This window comes from Myotis nattereri (assembly GCF_964212035.1).
Source record: "Myotis nattereri genome assembly, chromosome: 16".
In the NCBI taxonomy this organism is placed as follows: Eukaryota; Metazoa; Chordata; class Mammalia; order Chiroptera; family Vespertilionidae; genus Myotis; species Myotis nattereri.
Window position 1 is genome coordinate 34232423 of NC_138091.1, and position 25654 is coordinate 34258076.

General features: G+C 54.8%; 1 protein-coding gene across 3 annotated transcripts in view; it reads left to right on the top strand.

Annotated features, from left to right (window-relative positions):
• CA4 (carbonic anhydrase 4) overlaps nucleotides 1-25382 on the top strand; it is a 25663-nt gene extending 281 nt beyond the window's left edge. Inside the window, exons 2-10 of one of the 3 annotated variants that reach the window (XM_081110669.1) lie at nucleotides 4852-4902; nucleotides 5578-5733; nucleotides 6376-6521; nucleotides 6611-6688; nucleotides 6957-7020; nucleotides 7188-7354; nucleotides 20232-20333; nucleotides 20937-20985; nucleotides 23159-25382. In XM_081110669.1, the coding sequence (XP_080966795.1) occupies nucleotides 4852-4902; nucleotides 5578-5733; nucleotides 6376-6521; nucleotides 6611-6688; nucleotides 6957-7020; nucleotides 7188-7354; nucleotides 20232-20333; nucleotides 20937-20985; nucleotides 23159-23331 (986 nt within the window). In that variant the 3' untranslated portion in view covers nucleotides 23332-25382. Of the gene's footprint in view, nucleotides 1-4851; nucleotides 4903-5577; nucleotides 5734-6375; nucleotides 6522-6610; nucleotides 6689-6956; nucleotides 7021-7187; nucleotides 7355-8227; nucleotides 9502-20231; nucleotides 20334-20936; nucleotides 20986-23158 lie in introns of those variants that run through there. The other 2 variants (XR_013997014.1, XM_081110670.1) reach the window with 2 other exon arrangements.
• Nucleotides 25383-25654: the final 272 nt, after the last annotated feature.

A 25654-nucleotide genomic window follows, 5' to 3' on the forward strand; every position in this document is an offset into this window, starting at 1 on the left:
GCCCGCCCGCGCCCCCAGCCCCGCGCCCCCGCCCAGGCCGCGCCCGCGGCCACCGGTGCGCGCCGGTTGCGCGTCCGTCCCGGGCGGCGCGTGCGCCGGGAACGGCGACTGCGGGCGGACGGGGCGCGAGCGAGCTCGTGGGCGCACACGAACGGCCACGTGCTGTGCGGGGGAAGCGTGTGCCCGCGGGTGCGCGGCGGCCCCGGGCGAGAGGAGCGCGCGGGGCCGTGGGGAGGATGCTTCTCCCGCCGCTTTGACGCGCGCCGCTGCTTCTCGCCCTTTCCGGCGTCGCAGGCGGCTCCTGGTGCCACCGTTTGTCGCTGTGCGCCCCGCGGGGCTGGGGGCTGGGGGGCTGACCCTTCCTCTCCGCCCGGAGCTACGGCAACACATTGGTGTGGCGGGGCCTTGGCACCCCCGCCCCCGACCCTGAGTTCCTCGTCCCCGGGGGCTGCCCCCTTCCCGCGCCTCCCCGCCTCCCCGCGCTTTTGTCCGGAGCCCGGCTGGGGACACCGGGAGACCCGAGGTCCCCGGTTGAGCCGGTCTTTCTGGCCGGGGTGATTTTCGTTTAAAGATTAATGGTGAGGCCAAGCTCTTAATTATTCTCCTAGTTGGGAGGCGGCAGGAGAAATGTGTTAATATTTGATAAGGAACTGAAGGCGCTTCCAGCGGCGGGGCGCAGGGACCGGGAAGCACCTTTTCTACGCCTCCCGGGGCCCACCCCCTTCCCGAAGCCCCCACTGCGCGTCCCCGGCTCAGCTCCCCCTAAAGTTAACCATGGTCCTGGGTGCCCATCCGACCAAACCTCCTCTCCAAAGACCAAACCTCCTCTCCAAAGACCAAAGCGCCTCTCCAAAGACCAAACCGCCTCTCCAAAGCCAGGTGCCCCTCCCGTGGAGCGCGGAGTGGGGGGCGAGGGAGCCTCTGCACAGGGGGCGCGGGTGCGGGCCGGGGCGCAGGACAGCCTGGCCGCCTGGGGGAGGAGGGCCGGGTTGAGGGGCATCTTGCAGCGACTCTCAGGAGAGGAGGAAAGAGAAAAAAGGCAGTGAAAGGGTTCAGAGCAGGACTCCCCGCGATGTGCCACTTGGGTCTGTGACTTATCTTGAGCTGAAGGCAATCGAGAAACTGTTACCTCTCCCTGGAAGACTTTAAATTGGGGCTTTGCCAATCAGAAGAGTCATTACCAGAACTGACCTTTTATGACTTAGCTATGAGGCAGGGCAGACTTCTAACTACTGAGCATCTGCTCTTATGTTTTGGGTGTGAAGTGCCTCCCCTCGGAAGCCCAAGGTGCCTTACCTCATCCTTAGCCCAGAATGCCATATGGACCTCATTTTCCCTTTCTCGGAACCGCTCATGCATGTGGGGTTCCCACAGGTACATACGAGATTAAACTTGGTCATTTTCTCTTGTTAATCTGTCTCAAGTCTATCTGGTGATCCCACAGCCGAAAGACCCCAGGAGGGTAGGGGTAAGTGTGTTCCTCCCTTTCACAGCAGGACATGAACATTACTATTTATTTAATTTTTTTAATTTCTTTTTATTGATTTTAGAGATGAAGGGAAGGGGAGAGATAGAAACATCAATGAAGAGAGAGAATCATTGATTGGCTGCCTCCTGCACATCCCACACTGGGGATGGAGCCCACAACCCAGGTATGTGCCCTTGACTGGAATCCAACCTGGGACCCTGCAGTCCGCAGGCCGACGCTCTGTCCGCTGAGCCAAACCAGCCAGGGCTGAACATTATTATTTAGAGTTGGACCTTCGAAACCTACTTAAGCAGACAGGCTCAGTAGAAAGAGAAAGGTTTTGCAATTAATTCGGGCGTTCTGTGGCTGTGTGGCCTCGGGTAAGTCACTCTCCGTTTTCTCATTTACAAAGCAGGATAGTAATTAACTTCACGTGTGGTTTTAAGGGTCCCCATAAGCCAGTGGGTGTATGTGCTCAGTGTGGTGCATGATGGCTAGGATGGCTCTACCACTGGCCTGTGCCAGCCAACCAGGGCCTGATCTCAGCTGCCCCCTCACACAACCGGTGCTCCTTTTAGGGCCTGGGCCCTGCTTTCCTGCACCCATTTCATCCCTTAGGGAACTTGAGGCCGGAGAAGGACCGGGCTGCACACTGAGTCCCCAGAGCATCTGCTGCCGTGAGAGGAGGGGAGAGGATAGGGGGCCCCTCAGTCTCAGCCTCCGGGCCAGGACTTGCAGAGACTTTGCCCAGGACACATTTGGGTTTCGCTGAGCTGGTTTTCAGGATCCCTTCCTCCCCCCAGAGTGGGAGGGTGGGGTGTCCAAGGTCCATCGGAGGGAGGTTCTTCAGTCGTCTCTACAGAAGGGGGGTCAGGGGTGGAACGTCAAGGCTGGGGGACAGTGGCTGGGTGATTGGCATGGTGGTTAGTCTCTCACTCTGCTTCTGGTTAGGGCCGGCAGGCTAGGGGGAACCTGGAGCTTGGAGCCAAGACCTAGGTGTGGGTAGCCCCCCTCCTTCCCAGGCCCTCTTGGCGGGGGGCGGGGGGGGAAGGGGGGCGAGACAGGCGGGTAACCCTCAGCAAGGGCAGCCCTCTCGTGAACGGTGAACAAATACAGGAACCTGAGCGGGTGTGCGACCTGCCACCTCTTGCCTAAAAGCCAGCTCTCTACCCTCGGCCCACAGACAGACCTGACCCCTGGCCTTGGCCCCATCAACATTGTGTTTTCCTGGCTCCAGCCTCCTGAAGAGGGTAGTTACAAGAGCATTCATCCAAGCAGGTCAAAAGTTTCTATGATTAAGACAGTGGATCAGAGGTTACCATTACAAACGCAGGAGCCGTAGCTGGCAGGAAAGAGCAAATTCCTAAGAAAGCTTAGCCTGAACCAAAGAGGCCCTGGGGAGGCTCAGAGGGGGTTCCGCCCTTCACAGCTGTCTTCCAGGACTCTGGTCTAAGGAAGGCTTCCCTTGGAGTGGCTTTCCCATGAGCCTCCAGTCCAACTTGACCTTGGAGGCCCCTTCTGCCTCCGGGACCTCTGAGAGGTGAAGACACAGGAGGATGGTAACAAGGAGCTCTTCACCGGGGCAGGTGGCCTCCCACTCATCGTCTCCTGGGACACTTACTCCTGCCTGAGGAAGAACGTAGGGCTCAGAAGTCCGTGAACTCGCCCGCAGAGAGAGATTAAGCCAGAGGCAGCCAGGGGTCCGCTCCTGCGTCAGAGCTCTGCCACCCACAGAGGGGCCTGCATGGGGAGTGGCCACTCGCCCTTGCAGAGTTGACCCATATGGGGGTTCCAGAGGCAGCAACTCCAGGGGCAGCAGAGCCCTGTCCAGGGAAAGACGCTCAGGGACTGTCCCTCTCTGGAAGCGGCTGTCCCAGCAGGGGGCCTGGCCCCCTCCAAGAGGGCCTGGGAAGGAGGCGGGCTGATCCAGAGCTGAGGGACTTGAACACCCAAAGTGGTTCTGAGGGTCCTGGAGCAAGAGGGTGTCCAGCTTTCTGTGAGTGCTCACTCCTGGCCTCAAACTCTTCCTCCCACTCCCTAGCGAGACCCCGACCTCCTCCTGGCTCCCTCCCCAACCTGTCCCCATTCCAGGGACCCCAGAGAAGGTGGGTTTGGATGGGGGGCGGCCCAGGCAAGAAGGTGGGGGGAATGGAGGGATGCTCAGAGGGCTGAGCTCAGGCTGAGTGGGAAGCTGTGCTTTTCTTAGGAATTTCCTCATCCTTGAATTCTTTCCAACTCAGCTTTTGCCATCTGTGCACTTATAAGAGGCCAGAGGGAGGGAGGCAAGGGAAGGGAAGGGCTCAACAGGGACTTGGCTGAGTTCCAGGCTACCTGCAACACGCCTGCCATCTCATTTAGTCCTCCTCCCAGCCCAGTGAGGTGGGTGGTGGTGTTCCACTTTACAGATGATAAAACTGAGGCTTAGAGAGATTAAGTGACTTGCTCCTAAACCCACAGCTCCTCAGCCAGAATTCCAGCTCCAGCTCCAGATCAAATGCTTTGTCCACCCTGCTGGTCCAGCCTTTAAAAAAATATATATCGATAGACTTTAATTAGAGCAGGTTTAGGGTTACAGAAAACTGAACAGAAAGCAGAGGGCTCCTGTGTGCTCCCTCTGCCCCTGCACAGTCTCCCCTCTTGTCAACATCTTGCATTTGTGTGGCATGTTTGTGGTGCAGCCTTTCTGCAGAGATGCTGGTTCTACCAGCCTGAGGCAGAGCCGGGATGAGAACCTGAGTCTGTCTGGTCCCAAAACTCAGGAGTGTGGGGTGGTGGGACAGGGGTACAGGCTTGGCTGTCTTCCTTGCTGTGGGGCTGTGAAAGTTTAGCCAAGAATGGGTCTTACTAACAGAAGAGGGAGGGGCCAGCCTAATCTCCTGGAGGCATCGCCTCCACATTGGTCAACTCTGGGAAGGCAGCCAGAACCTGACTCTGTTGTCCTAATCCCCCTCCTCCCCTCTCACCTCCCTTCCAGGTTTGGGTTGGAGGAGGGAGGGGGAGGCTGATGAGAAACCTGGGGGCCTCGGAGCCCTGCCTGCCTGCGAAAGGAGAACCCCAGAACCCGTGTCTTGGGGACGGATGACCAGCAGATTAGTCACGTTCTTGCACTGCCTCTTGCCCCATCCCCACCCACAGTTTCTTCTTAAGTGTCCTCTCCTAGGAACCCGCCACCCCAACCCCAGGGGGGCTTTGACTCCAGGGAGATTTGCAGCCTCTGACCCACTGTGCGTGCACACGCACGCGCGCGCGCACACACACACACACACACACACACCTGGTGTGGCTTGTGTGCACACAGTTCACGTGCGCTCCTAGGGGCCTATGGCTGCACAGGTGCACGGACACACGCTCACAGGCCTCACTCCTGCCTCTCTCTGCTCCAGAGTCACACTGGTGCTACGCGATTCAAGCCAAGGACTCCAAAAACTGCGTGGGTAAGTCCAGCGAGCCTTGGAGACACAAGGATGGTGGGAAGGACGAAGGACAAGGGTGCCCCGCCAGCCACATATCAGCTCTGAACACAGGCACACACGCATGTGGGCATACACCCCTGAGCTCGGGGGGCCCTTCCCTGGCACCCCCATCACCGTCATCCGGAGGGGCCGTCCTCTGGGATGTCATTGGCAGCAGCAGATGGAGAGACGTTTGACTCTTTCGAGTAAAAGTGGAGACTTGCACCTTCTACTCAGATTCGCGGACCGCCTTCCAGCCGCTGCTTTGGTCCTGCCTCTGCGGTCGCAGGCTGGTCAGGGCTGCCCACGGTCACCAGGGTTCAGGCACCAGGCTCCTCCCTGGGTCACATCCCACCTCCAGCCCTTCCAGGGGACCCACTCCTCACCTGCCCAGAGCCCTCCCATCCCCCTTTGAACTCCATCACACAGGTTATCACCACATTTCTCCCCTCACAGCCCAGCAGCCTGAGGCTGTCCCCTCCCCCAGACCTCACAGCCACCTACTGGCCACCCTGTTCCCACCCGGTCCCACATCACTGCCCGCCCGAGGCCTTGCCACACGTGAGCTGGGTGCTTGGTCCCGACCTCCAAGGAGCAGAGGAGGCCACAGCCTGGCGCCAGGCACCCCAACTCAGCCCGCCTTCTCTCCCTGCTCAGCGCCGGACCAGTGGGGTGGGCAATGCCAGAAGGACCGCCAATCCCCCATCAACATCGTCACCGCCAAGGCAAGGGTGGATGAAAACCTGGGACCCTTCTCCTTCTCCGGCTATGACAAGAAGCAGAAGTGGACTCTGCAAAACAATGGGCACTCAGGTGGGTCCCGGGTGGGCAGGATGGAGGCCTGGGCACTGGTCCAGGGGCCCCTGGGTTCCCTGGGGACAAGGCGGGCACACAGGCCCAGGTCCACTTTGCTGAGGAGAAGCTGGAAGCTCGGAGGGAAGGCGAGGAGAGGGAAGGGGCAGGACAGGCTTTGGAAAGAAGTATTTGCAATACGTCATCAGATCAGTCTGGGGCTGGGGGCGGGGGTGTTCTGGGAATGAAGGAACACCATGTGCAAAGGTGTGGATGTGAAACAGCCTGGGAGCTGCACGTGGCTCTGTGTGCATGGAGGACAGAGCGAGGCTGGGAGGGGCCGGGGGCAGGTCACCGAGGGCTGAGGGGGTGGCTAGTCCCCTGAGGACGCCAGGCCACCACGGAGGGGGGTTGGAGCAGGGGAGGGACCCATGGAGTTTCCTGTTTGGGGCAGTGGGAGGTGTGCAGAGGGAGAGGCAGATAGGGGGGCCAGGGAACCGTCTAGGGCTGTGCCACCCATCCTGTCCCCTCCCTCCGGGTCCCGGCCTGAAGCCCACAGAGGGTGGGACGTAGTTGAGGTCTTGGTTGGGTGGAGCTGGGAAGAGTGGTTGGAAGAAGCTAGGGGAGGTGAGTACAGGACTCTGCCCCTCCTGTGCCCTTCAGTGATGGCGTCGCTGGGGAACGCGGCCACAATCGCTGGAGGAGGTCTGGCCTCCCCATACCGGGCCAAGCAGCTGCACCTGCACTGGTCCAGGGTGCTGGATGCAGGCTCGGAGCACAGCCTGGACGGGGATCGCTTTGCCATGGAGGTGAGTGACCCCTCCTGGGACAGAGCCTTGGCTGGGAAGGGGGTCCAGCCCCCACAGTTTCCCTCTCCTTCTCTCTCACCTCCCACCAGATGCACATAGTCCACGAGAAAGAGAACAAGGACGAGGACCCCAAAGACGAGATTGCAGTGCTGGCCTTCCTGGTGGAGGTGGGCCGTCCGCCAGGGGCTGCTGCTTAGGACCCAGAGACCCGGGATTCGGGCCGAACAGGAGGGGCCTGGGGAGGCCCCTTGTTTCTCAGTGACTTGTACACCCTCCGGGTCACGGGGGGGGGGGGGAGGGGGGGAAGCTCAGAGCCTCTCAGAGTCTCAGATGCAGAAGCTGCCTGCCCTCCCTACCCCCAGACCAGGAGAACACATTGGGGTCACCACCAGCTCCCCACTAGCCCCTCTCAAGCTCCCTCCCCTCCTGTTCCAGGCTGGATCCAAGAATGAGGGCTTCCAGCCGCTGGTGGAGGCCTTGTCTGCTATTCCCAAACCCAGTGAGTCAGGAAGTCCCGGAGGGGGAGCCTGGGGGTGATGGGAGGGGTGGGGACTTGTTCCTCCAAAGGGGGGCCGGGCTCTCAGAGGGAGGTGTGTGAGGGGGGATCAGAGGCTCGAGAACCCCCTTTTCCCCTCCACTGACAGCGCCCTTTCTCCACCCCACCAGTGATGAGCACCGCAATGACGAAGAGCATCAGCCTGTTTGACCTGCTCCCTAAGCAGGAGAAACTGAGGCACTACTACCGCTACCTGGGCTCGCTCACCACGCCGGGCTGCGACGAGAAGGTTGTCTGGACTGTGTTTGCGGAGCCCATTCAACTCCACGTGGACCAGGTACACAGGGCCCGGCTGAGGGCGCAGCCTTCCAGTGCGCAGCTCCCCAAAACGATTTCTCTGGATCCCCTCAGAGGTCCCCTGGGCTGAGGTGGGGCACCCCAGGGAGCTGAGGGCCTGCTGGTTGAATTCACAGACACTCCCTGCTGGAGACAGACAAGAAAGGTCCCAGCCATCCCATCTCTGGGGTAAGGGCTGGAGGGGAGAGGCTGCGGCGGGGGTGTCAGAAAAAGGGTTCTAAGGCTGCACCCTGGAAAGGAGGTGGGAGCCGGCCAGCTGAGGGCAGGGGACTCGTGTCCTGGGGAGAGGCGCCTGCGTGGGAGGGCCCGGCCGGCTGGTCAGGCTCAGCTGAGAGAGGGTCGGTTGTAGCCACAGTGGGAAAACGGGTCATTCCTTCCACAGACGGTCCTCCAGCCCCTATAACACACGAGCCTCTGGGGCTACAGCAGTGAGTCAGTCCCTGCCCTCCTGGTCTTTTGTTCCCAGACAGTGGTTCTCAAAGAGTGGTCCCTGGGCCCACGGCATCTACATCATCTGGAGACTTGCTGGACATTCAAATTCTCAGGCCTCACTCCTTACTGAAGCAGGAAGTCTGGGGGTGCGGCCTGGCAGTCCAGTAAGCCCCCAGGTGACATGCATGCTCAAGTCCCAGGACCATTGTTCTATGGTAACAGTAGTTGTGATCCTGGGCCCTCAGAGCTGTCCACTTGGCTCAGGGAGGCTAATGGGAATTGAGTGCCACCAGTGCCCAGCACTTTACGTCTCATTCTTATCCACATGGAAACCTGAGAGGTAGGGCTCAGAGGGGCAAGGCAACCGGCCTGGGGTCACACAGCAGGGACACCAGCCCCACCTGTCCCTGTCCCTCTGCAGATCCTTGCATTCTCTGAGAAGCTGTTCTATGACAGTGAGCAGACACAGAAGATGACGGACAACGTCAGGCCCCTGCAGCGCCGGGGGCAGCGCCCGGTGTTCAGGTCCCAGGCCCCCGGCCGACTGCTGCCCTTGCCGCTGCCCGCTCTGCTGGCCCTCACACTCACCTGCCTGGTGGCTGGCTTCCTTCGATGATGGCTCACCTCGGGACACTTGACCTCTGACCTCTGCCCTCAGAGGGCTTGGGCCTCCCTTCCTCTGCTTCCCAGATTGGACTTGGATGATGATTGAAAGAAATATAGATATATTTTTAGAGAAACCTTTCTCAGGTCTGTTTTGAGCTCCCACAACTACCCCTGCCCCATTCCCCTCAACCTACCCCTGTTCCCCGGAGATGCCTTCGGAGCAGGGACCACGTGGGTGTGAACTCCCTGTCTACACCCCACGTGGAGAGATGCGAAGGCACCCGGGAGCTCCAGCACAGTGGAAGCACCGAGGCCACGCAGAGCCCACGGAGACCCTAGCCAGCACCCTCTCCCCTGTGCTTCGCCCTCTCCCCTGTGCCGGCGCCCTCTCCCCTGTGCCGGCGCCCTCTCCTCTGTGCCAGCGCCCTCTCCCCTGTGCCGGCGCCCTCTCCCCTGTGCCAGCGCCCTCTCCCCTGTGCCGGCGCCCTCTCCCCTGTGCCGGCGCCCTCTCCCCTGTGCCAGTGCCCTCTCCCCTGTGCCGGCGCCCTCTCCCCTGTGCCAGCGCCCTCTCCCCTGTGCCGGCGCCCTCTCCCCTGTGCTTCGCCCTCTCCCCTGTGCCGGCGCCCTCTCCCCTGTGCTTCGCCCTCTCCCCTGTGCCGGCGCCCTCTCCCCTGTACCGGCGCCCTCTCCCCTGTGCCGGCGCCCTCTCCCCTGTGCTTCGCCCTCTCCCCTGTGCCGGCGCCCTCTCCCCTGTGCTTCGCCCTCTCCCCTGTGCCGGCGCCCTCTCCTCTGTGCCGGCGCCCTCTCCCCTGTGCTTCGCCCTCTCCCCTGTGCCGGCGCCCTCTCCTCTGTGCCGGCGCCCTCTCCCCTGTGCTTCGCCCTCTCCCCTGTGCCAGTGCCCTCTCCTCTGTGCCGGCGCCCTCTCCTCTGTGCTAGGCGCGGTGGGCGACAAGAGTTCATTTATTTTCCAAAATACTTCTTGAGTGTCTATGTTCTGGACACTGGGGATGTGGCAGGGAATGAGACAGACGAAAAGGCCTGCCCTCCTGGAGTTCCCATCAATAAAACAGACTCGTTGTACGATGTCTCAGAAGGCACTTCGTGCTGTGGAGAAAGCCAGGCAGGAAGGTGGGCAGGGAGGGCCTCATGGGGAGGGACATCCGGGGGACCTGAAGGAGGCCAGGGAGGAGGCCATCTGGAGCCCGCCGTGTTCAGGCCGGAGGAGGAGGAGGAGGAGGAGGAGGAGGAGGAGGAGGAGGAGGAGGAGGAGGAGAAGGAGGAGGAGGAGGATGGAGAAAAGAGACGGGGGGGGGGGGGGGAGTGGGGGGCGGTGTGCAAGAGGGAGAGGCTGCGGGGAGGGGGGGGCCTCGAAGTAGGGGGGCCTTAAAGTAGGATGTTTTAGGGATGCTGGTGTTGGGCAAGAGAGACCGGGAGCTGCCAGAGGGTCTTTGCTTTGTGGAGCTGGGGCTGCAGGGTGGGGCGCATGGGGTGCAGGTGGGGGTGCTGCAGTAGCCCAGGAGCTGATGGGTCAGAAAAGGACGGAGAGGAGAGGGAGTCACAGGTGAATCCAAGGGTCCCTGACCTGCGCTCGGGAGTTGTCAGTGAAGCCCCTACCACCACTCTCCCCCCCCCCCCCCCTCCAGTGCGTCTCTAATGATTTTTCCCTCTGGGACCCGAGGAGGGAGGGAGACTGGGGGGGGGGGGGCGGGGCTGGAAAGCCAAGGGAGAAGGAAATAAGGGCCTCCAGAGCCAGGGTTTGAGGGCCCCAGGCTCTCAGACCTCATCATTCAGGGCAGGGCTGGGTTTGGGAGGAGCTTGCGCCTTGAGACCCAGGGGAAGGGGACAAGAACAGGCCTGCTGGGTGAAGAGGCCTCCGCCCCCCGCCCCCCGCGACCCCCCCCAGGGCCAGGGCCAGGGTGCTGTGGGGAACACTTCTAACAGGCTCTCTGTCTGGAGGTGGTGGGCTCCCCACAGGGATCCCCTTACCCAGTGTGAGAAGTGAGAAGTAAGAAGCTGGGTCGCGGGACGGGGCTGGTTGGAGGAGGTGACCTCCAAACCCTCTCTGACCCTGATCCCCGCAGAGTCCCTGACCACCCCCAGCCAAGCCTGGGAAGAGGGAGAAAGGGCTGCTCCCGCTCCCTTTTCCTCTTCGTGACCAAGAATAAGCACCCACCTCCTTTCACTGGTGACCACACAGCTGTGGGTGGCAGGCGGGGAGGAGAGTGCCATTGCATCACCATGGCAACAGCAGGCAGCCTGTGTCAGCGGGGGGTATGTGGACACTGAACCTGTTCTCTTTGGTTCCCACGGCTGCCTGCAGGGGATCTAAGATCTAAGTGGCACACCAACCCCGCCCCCCCACTTCCAGCTCAGGGCTCTCAGAAGTCCGAACCTCCCCTTCGCCCCTTCTACACCCCACCTCCCATCCCGACCCTGCCCTCAAGGCAACATTCAGTGAATAACATGGTAGCAGAACCAGGAAGTCCCAGCTCTTTGCAAGAGACTGGGGAACCTTGGTCTCTCCAACCCCGGGCAGAAGGCACACCGCCCTCCCCCATCCCCCTGACCCCACAATAATAAACAATAATAAACCTGGCCAGTGGGGGCCAGAATGGGCACAGCTTGTCTGGGGCCCAGGGTTCAGGCCTCCTCCCAGCATTCCACCTGCCCTCCCTGCGCCTGGAGGCGGGAGCAGATGCTGTCAGCACACCACTCACAGCAAGGTCACTCCTGGCCAGTCACCCAGCGGTGGGCAGCCACCCCCTGGAACTGGCTCCTGCGCCCTGGAGGCTGAGACCGATGGGCAGTCCCTCTCACGTGTGTGATCTTGAGAGACCCCTCTTCTGAGTACATCCCTCCCCCAGTGCTGCCCGCCACCCTTCGCCAACCCCTCTGGCTCCTGACAGTCGCTCAGAGATCATAGGGGGCCATCAGCGGCCCCTTGTTCATAAAGAGGGCCCAGCCCACCCTCAGTCACTTCTCTTCCCGCGCTTGGCTCCATTCCAGCTCCCTCCTTTGGCCGTTATCTGAGGGATTCGGGCCTCTGGACCAGGGGCCAGGTGGGGTCTGCAGTGCCGTGTCCCACCCTGTCTCCACTGGCTGCTCGGTGTCTCCAGCGGGCAGACCTCTGACCCCCTGTTTAGATTTGGCATCTGGGTGGGAGCCAGGGCCTGAAAATACTCCCTGTGTGTTTAGATGATTCTTGGAAAATAAACTTCCCCAATCTTGGCTCTTGGTTTGCACACTTGCTGGCCCTGCTTCCTGTGGCTCAGATCTGACTGTGCAGGGGTGGGAGGGAGGAGTGTAGGAGGGGCAAGAGTATAAGGGTGCATAGGGGCTCAGGGTCATGGGTGGCGGGGTGGTGCGTGCACATAGACACCTGGACCTGGAAAAGCAGCAGTCACAAACTCCAGGGGGTGCCTCTCCCGAGACCACACGGTGACTGGTACCCTGTGTGGCGTGACCCTGAGGCGTTGTGCTTATGTGTGGGCTCTGGGCGGGCAGACGTAGGGAAGCCGATGGCCTTGTTCAAAGAGAGGGCCCAGGGGCACGGTGGGGTCTGCAGAGCCGTGTCCCACCCTGAACGTGGAGGCACGGCTTCCCTGCAGAACGGGCTAAGCGTGGCCTCTGCACCGCGCGGGGCCTAGCTGCCCGTGACCTTGGGAGGAAGGCCAGGCCTATCTCCATGGGTGGGGCGCCGCTCCTGCACCTTGCAGGACACACTTCAAGCCGGCTCTGTTTGTTTATCCGAGAAGGGACAAAGGCATTATCTCCTTTAGAGACCAAGGACTTGTCCCGGGGCCCAGGCGCCTGCCTGGCGAGGGGCTTCCTTTGGGGGGGAGGCTACAGGACAGAGGGAGTTACAGGCTAGTTCCTTCCTCAGCGGCCTGGCCCAGCTCAGAGCGGACACGCAGGAGGCTCTCCATAGTCCAAGTGCTGGCTTCTGCAAGGCCTGGGCGGACAGGAAGAGGGATGGGGGACAGGGAAGGGATCTGAGTACATTTTGGAACAAGATTTAGTCTTTCAACAAACACTGTTATTTCCTCTGTACTGGGGACTGAGGATTCAGGGGGGGAAATCCCAACCTGTGCCCTTCCTCCAAGAGTCCTGACCAAAGGGCAGACACGGGGCACGGCGCTGCCAGGTCTTTGAAATCCAGGCTGTGTGAGAGGCACGGACACTCCTGGAGCAGGGGCCCCTGAGCCCACAGACCTGGGTTTGAGTCCTCGCCCACTGCTGACTAGCTAGGGAGGTGCTTTGGTCCTTTAATTCACCCGAGCCCCAGTTTTCCCATCTGTAAAGTGGGGGCGATGATGGCGTTTACCTCATAATGTTGCTGTAAAGATGAAACAAGAAGCCTGGCCAACGGGATGTGTCCAGTAATTTATAGTTATCATTACGATTCATTTTGAAGGCTAGGTAGGACCTATAGATGGGGGGAAACTGGCCCCTTTCGGGGATGGCCGGGAACCGTGGGTGGAGGTGGGCATTCCCAGGAGCGATACACTGGGTCACCTCTGAGGCGCGTAGCAGACGCCTGTCCTCCTATGCAAATGAGAAACTGCAAGACCCTCGTGGAGCCCACCTCGCCTCTCAGACACTCCCCTCCAGCACGCTAACCCCATGCACAGAACGGTCCACTGAGCAGGCCTCCCAGCCTGACCTTTGCCAGAGTTGCCTAAGGTCACCCAGGACAGCACAGGAGCCGAGGGGCCCCGCTGAGCTCTCACATCCATAGTCCCTGTCGGGCAGCACAGGAGCCCAGGGGCTGCTCCGCACTCTCACATCCCTAGTCCAGCAGGGTTGGAGTCGGGTTGGGCTGAGACAACCCGGGCCCTTCTGCATTCCTGCTGCGGGGACTGTTAGGCAGGACCCGCCGCCTTTCTCCTTTCCTCCAGCCCTTCCCTGCCCCTGCCCAGCTGCTGCAGGATTCCCAGGATGCCCCTGTGCCCCCTGATGTGTCCCCCTCTGTGTCACTGCTCTGCCCCTGGCTGGCTGCGGGTGGGCCTTCCTGTCTGCCTTGGCGGCAGCCTTCCCCTGCCTAGCACATGGTCTGCACCCACCTAGGGTTACCAGAAAAACTTCAATTTCAGATAAACAACAATTTCCCCCCCCAAAATATGTTTTTATTGATTTTAGAGAGAGGGAGAGGGAGAGGGAGAGAGAGAGAGAGAGAGAGAGAGAGAGAGAAGCATTGATGTGAGAAACATTGATTGGTTGCCTCCCGGACCCACCCCGACGAGGAATCTAACCTTGACCTTACGGTGCACAGGATGACACTCAACCAACTGACCCAGGATAGGCTGGGGCTGAACAACACATTTTTTCTTAGTGTAAGTATATCCCCAAAATTGCATGGTGCATATTTACACTAAAACATTACTTGTTTATCTGAAATTGAAATTCCACTGGGTGTCCTGTAATTGTATTTGCTAGGTTTGGTGACCTACCCCTATCCCACCTGCTTCAGGGAAATAGACCAAGAGAGAAGGGTGAACAAAAGCAGGGCCAAGACTGCACCACTTCCTCCTCTTGGCCATCCCCCTCTCCCTCCAGCTGACCACACCTTCCAGGAACTGATAGCAAACTGGGCACTGGGTTTTTCCCTTCTGGAATGGGTGATTCCTGTGGGGCGGGCAGCTCGGCACACCTCAGAGCGGGTGTTGGAGCAGGCCTTCTGCTTGTAGATTTCCTACCATTTTCCAACAACTTGGGAGAGGCCATTGCCAAGGAAATCTCTTATTCTTGCTCCCTGGGTCTCTGCCTGCCATATATATATATATATTTCTTTATTGATTAAGGTATTACATATGTGTCCTTATCCCCCCATACCCCCCTCATGCCCTCACCTCCCTGGTTCTGCCTGCCTCTTGCCTCTCTGAGCTGGAGGTGCCAGGACCACTGCCCCGCAGCCCAGCTCCCACCCATCATCCAGCCCCCTCTTGCGGACGCCCCCTCAGCCCGTGCCCCTGCTGCTGCCCCAGGTGGAGTGAGGAGGCTCCTCGTGCAGGAGTTTTATTGACCAGCCCAGGAGAGGCTGGCTAGGTGCAGGACCCCCAGGGTGGAGTCCTGTCCACGTTATGGCCGGGAGCACAGGAGGAACAGGATCCAGACACCACTGGGCAGCTAAGTGCTGTCCAAGCCGGATGCTCTTCCTCCCATTCTGCTCACCTGAGGTCTTGCTACCTTTGGTCGTCATGGTTTGCAGACCCGCTCTGTTACACCAGGCCTTTTTGTAAGGCACTTTCACCCATGGTCTCCTTTAATCTGACAGCAACCTTGAGAGCATACGCTCCCAGGGCACAGCCTCTTCAGGAAGCAGGGGGTTCATGTGTGGTTTTCCTGGTGGACACTGTGGGGCAGAGCTCAGCGCCCCCTTTAAGAAAGGCTTGTCCTGGCCCGGCCGGTGTGGCTCAGTGGTGGAGGGTTAACCCATGAACTAAGAGGTCACTGGTTTGATTCCAGGTCAGGGCACATGCCTGGGTTGCAGGCTCCGTCCCCGATAGGAGGCGTGCAGGAAGCAGCCAATCGATGTGACCAGTGTTCTTATCTCTCTGTCCCTCTCCCTTCCTCTCTCTCTAAAAAAGTCAATGAAAACATAGAAAAACAGAAGAAAGGCTTGTCCTAGCTGTCAGAGCGCAGATGCCTTCAGCTGCCGGCCTCTCCAGGCAGAGGAAACCTCTCACTCAGGGTCACACTCCTTTCTGCGGAGGCCCAGCCAATGACTGACCCACTGGGACTCCCAAGGGCCGTTCCAGCCCCAGAGCTCTGTAGGGCCAGTGGAGGTTAGCACGGGGCCTGCCTGGCAGTTCTCTTCTCCCCTTCTCAGTCCTGCTTCCCCTTCCCCGGGTGTTGCTCCCAGAGGCATTCCTTAACGAACATCCTGCACCCCATTAGCCTCCCGGGGAGGCCAACCTGCAGGACCAGGTGCACCAGTGCCCTGACAGCAGCAGCGAGCACGTAGTAGGCCCTCAATCAATACTGGACTGGAAGAACTGGGGCAGGCATTGCGGGTCCTGACTCTACACACAAAACAGTACCTTAAGAGCAGTGGATGTTTACTCAGGTGAAACTACTTGGCATGCTTCCTCTCTCAATCCTTCGGAGGCGGGCGTCTCTATTTTCTCCACGTTCAATGAGGAAAAGGAATCAGGGGGCCCAGGGCCAGCAGGTAGTAGGACTTGGACCCAGACAGTTTGATACTCAAGCCCACCCTCTGATCATCAGCATCCTCGGCCATTTTCCTGAAGGAAATGGAGGCTTAGAAAAGTAAAGGCATTCTCCTTGCCAGCCAGGGAGTGGCCTGCCAGCCCTGCAGTCCTCGCTGCTTCTCTTGGTCTGAGTGCTGCTAGGGAGTCCTCGCCCACAGGGAGCTTGGCTGCAGGAATCACCGAGCCACCCACAGACCCTGGGGTCATGAGCTGTTCCCTAGACCTGTCCTAACCCACCTTGTGGCTCTTCTCACGAGGTCTACACATCAGCCCAAACCCAGCTTAAGCTCTAGCTGGTTTGGCTCAGTGGACTGAAGGGTCCTGGGTTCGATTCCACAGGTTCAATCCCACTGGGACTCATGCAGGAGGCAACTGATTGATGTGGCTCACATCTCTCCCTCTCTCTCTCTCTCTCTCTCTCTCTCTCTCTCTCTCTCTCTGTCTCTGTCTCTCTCCCTCCCATCCACTCTCTCTTAAAAAAAAAAAAAAATCAATGCAAAACCCAGCGTAAAAGTAACTCCTTCGTGAAGCCTTCCCCAGTCTCTGCTCCCCGCTCCTCCTTCCCCTGAGGTTCACATCAGAGTATGGAAGTGCCAGGCCAGGACTGGCCGCACGGAGGGGAGGCGGCAGCAAATGTTTGCAGGATGAATGAATAAAAGGAAAAATGATAGCGAAGCACGGAATTAGCGGGCACAATTCCAGGGCTGGAACTAAATATTTACTTTGTCCATTGGGCAATCCTGATGGACAAGCCTGGTTTTCCGAGTTCTATTTACACCGACTTTCCTTCGGTGACTGACACAATCGACTCGGTTGTGTTACAGTTTGAACAGCTGTTTCCACATGTGGGCCTGGGCGTACAAGGTGCTTGGTCCTCGGCTTCCGCTGCTCCCCAGCATCCTGGGTCCTCCGCAGAGTTGGCCTCCCAGTCCTTGGGCCTGGCTGGCGACAACCTCCATGAGGTTACAGGTCACACTGGGGTCTCACTCCAGTGTAAGCTGTGGGTTCATGTCCAGCCGGGGTTGAGCCATAGCAGGAGCCCCTGGAGCACGTAGGACAGACTTGCCTGGGTCTCCCACCCGAGGAGCCTCCTGGGAGACACCTTTCTTAAGGGAAAGGGGTCAGGGGTGACATGCTGGGTCCAAGGGAAGCTTCAGAGTCCGAGGGAAGAGGGACTTGGAGTTGAGTGTGGTGTCTATCAGTCAGCCTCGGGGTCCCAGTGGGGTCAGAGGGAGATGGAAGTGGCATATGAAGATGGAAAGAGCAATTTCACCCAAACACTGACACTCCTTTGGGGACACTTCAGTAAGTGGAGTATGAGGGCCAGTGAGCAGTTCTGACCCTGGAGCCCAGGCTGTGAGGGGATGCCTGGGGGCAGTGGTGATGTTGCATGAGGGGTACCCGGAAAACTGGGTGGTCTCACCCAGCAGACACCTCCTGGGAGCGGAAAGGACTCACTTACAACACATTTGAGATACTCTCCGAAGGTGCCGTCATTGTAGAGGAAGAGGGAGACTTCTCGGGGATAAGAGTAAGATCCTATGCCCTGGCCGGTGTGGCTCGGTTGGTTGGAGCGATGTCCCGTGCACTGAAGGGTCACAGGTTTGACCCCCGGTCAGGGTGCATATAGGAGGCGACCAATCAATGTGTTGTTTTTTTTCCTCTCTCTCTCCCTCTAAAATCAATAAAAACATATTAAAAAAAAAACAAAAATGATCCAATGGAACCTGCGTCATCACAATGAGTGACCTTTCACTGAGCCTGTGGCCGGAGCAGCACAGCTGGCAGGAAGCTGGCTCCGTGGGGCCGTGTGGAATTTGGTGACAGTTTAAGTTCAGGGAGTGGGGTGAGGCCGGCCTGTGCTCTAAGATGAGGGGAGGGCTTCCTTGTTGAACTGTCAATGCAAACAGGGTGACAGATGGAGTGTTCTTCCCATGGCCTGGCCAGGTGCCGTGGCATGTTCCACCCCCAGAAGCCTGTTACATGGGCAGCGGAGCAGGCCCTGATGTCAGCACTTCCTTTTAGGTCAGTTAGAGAGTTTAGATTTTCCTCCATATTTATACTGGTTATTTCCCCAGTTCCAAATTAGGTGTGTTTTCTCTCTCTCTCTCCCCACCCCTCTCCATTTCTCTCTCTCTCTCTCTCTCTCTCTCTCTCTCTCTCTCTCTCTCTCTCTCTTTACATATATCAGTTCTGGATCAGTTCTGGCATTTCCGCTATCATCAAAAAGGAGAGATGAGCACAGCTGGCATGGTTCAGTGGTTGAGCGTCGACCCAAGAACCAAGAGGTCACAGTTTGATTCCCGGTCAGGGCACATGCCCGGGTGGCATGCAGGGGGCAGCCAATCAATGATACTCTCTCATCATTGATGTTTCTCTCTCTCTCTCTCTCTCTCTCTCTCTCTCTCTCTCTCTCTCTTCCTCCCTCCCTCCCTTCCTCTCTGAAAGCAATATAAATAAATATATATTTTAAAAAGGAGAGATGAGAAAAACCAAAGTTGGGTTCATAAAGAAAGGCTGGGGGAAGACAAGGGCTGCCCCTTTGGTCTCAGCACAGCCAGGAACGAATGGAAGGCCGCTGAGGAGTCTGCCTGCTGTGTGAGGGGCCTGTCATGACGGCCGGATGGACATGTGGTATTTGGTTTAGAGCCGGGGCTTCTGGGCGCAAACACCTGGGTATAAACAGTCAGACTCAATTGTTATCCCTCCCTTCCCAGGAAAGGCCAGGAAGGAAAAGGCCTCAGCTTTAGGCATTGTCCTCGGTGGGTTAAACAACGCAGGTAGCCCAGTCTGGCAGGGGGCCAGTGGGGAGCTAGGGAATCTCATGGCTGCGGTGACTGGTGGCGGCCTTCCCAAGAACAGCTCATTAAATCCTTGTCTTTCCCATCCGTCCTGCCGTCCTGCCTCTGAAACTACCACATCCCTGCTAAATCCTCAATAAAATTACCATTAAAAAAAACAAAACTGGAAGAGAAAGAAAAGATACTATCAGACACTTCAAAGTCCAGTTTGGAGCTCGAGGCCTTGACCTGACTAAGCCCTCTCTCGCCCTCCCTGGGCCCACCTCCCCTCCTACACTCCCTTCCTACCTCGGTCCAGCTCCTATAGTCCCTGGGCCACTAGAGAGCAGAGAGCAAACCTAGGATGTCCGTCTCCCTGGAGTCACTCCTTGGCTATTAGCTCCCAAGTTTTTCATCTTCCAGGGAGGGCAAGGAGGCTGCTATCAGGACACCCACTTCCTCTCCTTAGCAATAATACTTTGCATTTGCATAAGTGTTATCAGTTGTAAAAGGATTTCAGCATTATCAGCTGTAAAGGGTTTCACCTTCACTTTCTTATTCAGTGCGTATAACACTATAAGGGAGTCAGGGTTATCATGACTCTCGTCACAAACAAGTCACTGAGGTTCACAGTGATAGACCAACTTGACAGGAGTTGCTAAGCTGTGGATTCAGGGGAAGGGGCGGGGTGGTCTAGAAGCAGCCAGATTAACCCCGGTTTGAATCCAACTTGTATCTGGTGTGATACTTTGGGCAAGAGACTTAACCTTGCTGAATCTGTTTCCTCATCCATAAAAAGAGATGATAATGCACTCTCAAAGAGCTGAGGTGAGCAGTACACAATCAATGAAACATGCATAGCAAGGTCTGGCCAGCGTGGCTCAGCGGTTGAGCATCAACCTAAGAACCAGGAGGTCATGGTTGGATTCCCAGTCAGGACACATGGCTGGGCTGAGGGCTCAATCCCCAGTGAGGGGTGTGCAGGAGACAGCCGATCAATGATTCTCTCTCATCATTGATGTTTTTCTTTTTCCCCTCTCTGAAATTAATAAAAACATAATTTTAAAAATGCACAGCATGGGTCTGGCAAATAGAGGTTCATTCAGTGTCTAAGTGCCCTCTCCAACTTTTCTCTCAGTTCCAAGCGCAGGACTAACGTTTATTTCACATAGTAGGTACTGTGGATGAAAAGGGGTGCTGTAATAGATCTGACTGAAAGTAACCTCACAGGGTGATCTATTCATAAATTCCTAACCGGGCTGGTCATGGTGAAGAGTCACGCCCTAGGCCTAAAACTTGTTTAGTAAAAGGTTTATCTTTGCCTGAAGCAAGCACTGTCCATTGTTTATTGTGCATCTAGGTAACACACTTAAAGAATGTTTTTATTAATTTTAGAGAGGAGAGAGAGAAACATTGATATGAGAAACAATGGTCGGTTGCCTTCCGAATGTACACACAACCTGGGTGTGTGCCCTGACTGGGAAATCAAATCGGCAACCTTTCCGTGCCTGGGACGTTGCTCAACTGAGCCACCGGGCCAGGGGTAGGTGACACGCTTTTGAAACAGCTCTTTTTCAGACCTTCGGAAGTGTAACCACACTCAAGAGAGCACATAATCGTAACTATCCTATAATCCAGTGGTTTTCAACAAGTGTGTTGCAAGCATTTTTAAAACATGCAATACCTGATGATTTAGCCAGGGGCACTGACCTCACTCCCCTTAGGCCAGTGGTCGGCAAACTCAGTAGTCAACAGAGCCAAATATCAACAGTACAACGATTGAAATTTCTTTTTTTTTTTTTTAATATATTTTATTGATTTTTTACAGAGAGGAAGGGAGAGAGACAGAGAGCTAGAAACATCGATGAGAGAGAAACATCGATCAGCCGCCCTCTGCACATCTCCCACCGGGGACGTGCCCACAACCCAGGTACATGCCCCCGACCGGAATCGAACCCGGGACCCTTCAGTCCGCAGGCCGACGCTCCATCCACTGAGCCAAACCGGCTTCAGCTGAAATTTCTTTTGAGAGCCAAATTTTTTAAACTTAAACTATATAGGTAGGTACATTGTTATTAACTTAATTAGGGTACTCCTAAACTGGCCTTTGCTAAAAATATTCTCAATCTGATTGAGGTACGTTCGCTGAGGTCGACCCCTTCCAACTCTCCCATCCACACTCGTCTTGTATACTTGTTTCATCTATCTCCTTTCGTTCATCCTCTCTATATGTCCAAACCATCTCAACATACCTTTCTCAATCCTCGACACTACATCTTCTTTCACTCCACAACATTCCCTAAAATTAATAAACTTTACTTAAAGTTTTAAGTCTTAGTTAAACTATAGGTACGTTGACTAAAACTTGATATCATACTTAATAATGATATTATTTATTGATAAAATTAAATTCCTTACAATATCCATAAAATTAAATCATGACAATGACTGACAAACACTAATGTGAACAATGGCCTTGCATCTCCTTGGAAAGTTTGGGTAAGTCAGGTTTGTATGTTGTTTTTAATTTTAGGCACGATTCCAGGTTCTCATCAATAAGACGACTTCTCAATTTACTCTTGGTAAGGTTCATGCTTGAAAATGATTGTTCGCATAAATATGTAGACCCGAATAAGGAAGGAACAGCAAATGCTAGTTTTTTTCAGTTGATTATATGAGTCAGGAATACTACTCCAGGTGTTAAAAATCAACATATCTTCCTTCTTCAGGTCTTTCAAAGCAGACCACTAGTGCTGTGAACTAAGTTCACATTTTTCTCCAATATTTCTATATCAGCACAGAGACGTTCAGATTTCAAGCTCCACAGTTCTTTGTTTTTTAAATCCAGCAATTGCATTTCAAAGTTGCCAATGTCAATATTAAAGGGAGAAAAATTTAATTCTGTTACAGTAGCATTGAGAGGTTTTTTAACAAAGGCTAACGTAGCTTTGCTGTTTCTGAATTCCTGAAACCTGTTGAGAAAAGCTTCCCTCATATTTAAAAGTGTTGTTTTGAAATAGCAAATGTCAATATCAGAATTATTTTCTTGGCGATGTTTCAACAGGCTTGGAAAGTGAATCAAAGTTTCTCTTTCAAAAGCTTGAGCAAAAAGAGATAATTTGTTTTCGAATAACTTCTTCTAACATTGAAAAAACTGTGTTTCCTTTCCCCTGTAGTTTACGATTAAGCTGATTTAGATCAGACGTAACGTCTACCATGAAATAAAATTTTTGGATCCACTCATCATTCGTTAGTTCTGGATAGTGTACACCCTTCTCAAGGAGAAATGCTTTAATTTCTGTTAATAAGGAAGTGAGACGTTTCAAAATGTTTCCTCTTGATAACCAACGTACCTTGATATGCAGCAGAAGATCTACGTACTCACTCTCCATTTCAACTCCTGCATGAGTAGCGCGCGCCTCGTGTCTCCCGTCGCCCGACCGACACACCTCTTCTTCTTTTTAAAAATATTTTATTTATTTTTTACAGAGAGGAAGGGAGAGGGATAGAGAGTTAGAAACATCGATGAGAGAGAAACATCGGTCAGCTGGATGTGCCCGCAACCCAGGTACATGCCCTTGACCGGAATCGAACCTGGGACTCTTCAGTCCGCAGGCCGACGCTCTATCCACTGAACCAAACCGGTTTCGGCACCCCCACTTCTTCTAATGCCACTTCTTCAAAATAGACTCGCCCAGGCCGAAAAACGACTTCTGCCACAAAGTTTCAATTGCACTGTACGTGCGCGCCCGCACAGGGTATTTTGTGGAAGAGCCACACTCAAGGGTTCAAAGAGCTGCATGTGGCTCGTGAGCCACGGTTTGCCGGCCACTGCCTTAGATTATCAAATAAAAAAATGACAACAGCCAACACAATAGCCGTCCGGTGTGAATGAATCAAAATTATATCTATTTGGATCTGGCCGGTTTGGCTCAGTGGACAGAGCATCAGCCTGCGGACTGAAGGGTTCCAGGTTCGATTCTGAGCACATGCCCAGGTTGTGGGCTCGATACCCAGTGGGGAGCGTGCAGGAGGCAGCTGATCAATAATTCTCTCTCATCATTGATGTTTCTCTCTCTCTCTCTCTCTCTCTCTCTCTCTCTCTCTCTCTCTCTCCCTCTCTGAAATCAATAAAAAAATATTTTAAAAAATTATATTTTTTGGTCAGATTAGCAAAAAAAAACCCAAAAAACAAACCACACATTTTTTTGGCATGCCACAGAATTTTAGTGATTAGTTTATGTGTGCCATGAGATGAAAAAGGTTGAAAATTGCTGCTGTAATCCAATCCCCACCTTGCTTTCTCCCACCTTCATGCAATCTTCCTTACATACCCTCCTTAATTCCAGATGCATAAATGAAATTGCAATGTCATTGCCTGAAGCGTTTTTCTCAGTCTGTTGAGATCTTGCTTCCAGGCATATCCTCTGGTTCAAATACACTCATAAAACTTTTCTACAGGTTTGAACAGTTCTTACAGGGACAGTGCTCAACGAACTGTTTGATATATGAGTGATTACCTCTCCCTTCTCCATTTCCCCTACCTCCCATAGTGAGAGGATGTTTATTACAGCTCCAAGCCTAGGGAGCTCTGCAAACAGGGAGTGGCAGCGGTGACTTTCTCCAGCTGGCACAGCGGAAGGCCACGGGCCCTAGGCTGGCTCCCTGCAGAGGCCCAGGTATTACTGTGGCGTCTGCAGGGAGGGAGGCTGACTGACCTTCACCGTAGTTGGCTGACTTTTCTTCCCCATCTAGATGCACTGAGAGCAGCACAATGGGTTCAGAAAGGTCCCCTCTGCTGCCAACGTGACTCCCAGCAGACCACAGGGAATCGCTGCTGTTGCTGGAACAATTGTCCGAGAGCTCTGGGCCAGGAGCAGCACTGCATGACCGACTTTCTGAGTGCTTGGAGGTCCAAGCGACTGTAGTGGCCATTTGAGCGAGAGCCCTCATAGGTTGATCAAGCAGCACACCGCCCTCAACTCTTACTTCAACCTGAGCAACTCCAACCTCGTCTGCTTTAGGAATGGTCCTTCAGATAAAATGTAGATGGAAGAAAGGATCCAGTCCCAATGCTGTTTCAAAATAAAAGCTGACCTAATGCAACCCCTTCATTATTCACAGAGGGGCCTCAGGTGCACAGGAGACAACTGACCTGCTCAAGGTCATACAATTCTGCAAGGTGTAGACCCAACACTACAGGCTATATTTCTAGTCTACCGCTTTCTGTGGTGTCATGACTGCCCCGAAATTGGGGCTATAGCAGCCTCTGGCGACCACAGGCATCTCCTGATCCTTTCTGGAAGACCCCCTCCTCATCCCCAGCTTGGAAGTCCTCTTCTTCCCACCGGATCTATAATCACAGTGAGCACTACGATTTAGCCATGATCAGCAGAGGACCCGGCTGTGAACTGAAGAAGTGCTCTCCCTCCCCCCACGGCTTCCCTGCGGCTCCCCAGCCCACTCACCTTCCTGGGCCCTCCTCTCCTCTCTTCTCTAGGCCACTTCACCCAGGACGGGGCTCCTCTCTCTGGCATGCTTTATCCCTTTCCAAGGCCCTTCTAGTTTTTCTCCCACCTCCGGCCTGGTTCCTTTTTTGTTTTCCGTCCACTTACTTGATCACCTTGGAGCACTTTAAGCCTGGTATCCATCTGTGTTTCTCTTGGGCTTGTGGTAAGGCCACAATATCAACCAAGAGAAATTTCAGCAAAAGTGGATTGTGTGTATGAAAAAGAGAAAGTTAAATTATAGCAAACAAAAACTTGTTTATAATAAAATGGTCTTACATAGATTAGGGTGTACTTCAGTATGCCATATGAAAATGTTTCACAACCACACCAAAACACTTGGCAATGTGAAGCACTTATTTTAACTGGTCTGACTTCAAAAGCCTTCATAACCAGGTTTCTGTCTGCTTGCTATCTTCTACTATGCTCCACCTCACCTCAATGCAGCTCTAACAGGCCTGCACAGCCTCTGCAAGGCGAGACCTCTGCTCCCTTGTCTAGAGTCCAAGCATGTCAAACTCGCAGCCGCTGGGCCGCAGGCCTCGTTTACATACATGAGCCTAGACTGCTAGATGGTTCTGCTTGCTTCTGACAAAATCCTGACCTCACTGCATGGTGTCACTCACTTCCCTTCCCGTTGGTTTTCCCTAAGGATTCTGTCAACAGCCGACTGTCTAATGTCCTCAGTCAGCACTTCATCAGAGACAATTATATCTAGGGAGCTTTAGTTAATTACTGTTAACTCTTCCTTACACATATGCATATGCTTATCATCTTTCCCTAATTAGACTGGAAGTAATGATTCATTTTCTGGAGCAGTGGTTTCCATAAATGCAAACTGGCTACCAGAGATCTCCCCTGAGGAACTCATTAAAATGCAGATTCTTGGGAAGATGAGCTCATAAATCTGGGTGTGGATAGGCACAGAACGCAGGTGTAATGTAACGATGGGTGGAACCCTGGAACCAGCACCTTTAACAAACACAGTTTATGATACAGATGAATTGCCAGGTTGGAAACTGCAGCTCCCAGAGAATCTAGCACAAAGCTCTGTACCTATAATGTGCTCACACGGTAGCTGAAGGCTTCTGGGCTGATAATGAATTTGATTTTAACAGTATTGTTTTATTAAACCTGTGTTGTTTCCCTGAGGAAGGAATACTACTGATACCTTATAGGTGTCAGGCTCTGTGGCTATTCACATACATTCTCTTTTCCTTATAACCTTTAGGAACAAAGTGGTATTCTCATTGGCATGAGAAGTCTGAGTTTAAGGAACTTGTTTTAGGTTACAGCAGAACTAGAATCTGACTTCTACTTACCAGACGGCATAAACTGGTGGCTTATAGTATCTGGTTTGCAGATACATTTTATTTGGACAGTACAATGTTTAACCTTTAAAAAAAAATAATGGCCAACATTTCTAAATTGGATATTTTGTATTAATAGCTGGATTTCTGGCTTCTCTTAAGGGGACCAAAAAAAAAAAAAAAAAAAAAAAAAAAGGATTGGTAACACTGGGGTCCACATTCCTCTATGGCAACAATTAAGTGGAGCCTTTTCAGTGGTTCTCAATCTTCTGGTCCTTTAAATACAGTTCCTCATGTTGTGGCCTAACCATAAAATTATTTTCGTTGCTACTTCATAACTGTAATTTTGCTACTGTTATGAATCGTAATATCTGATATGCAGGATGGTCTTAGGCGACCCCTGTGAAAGGGTCGTTCAACCTCCAAAGGGGTCT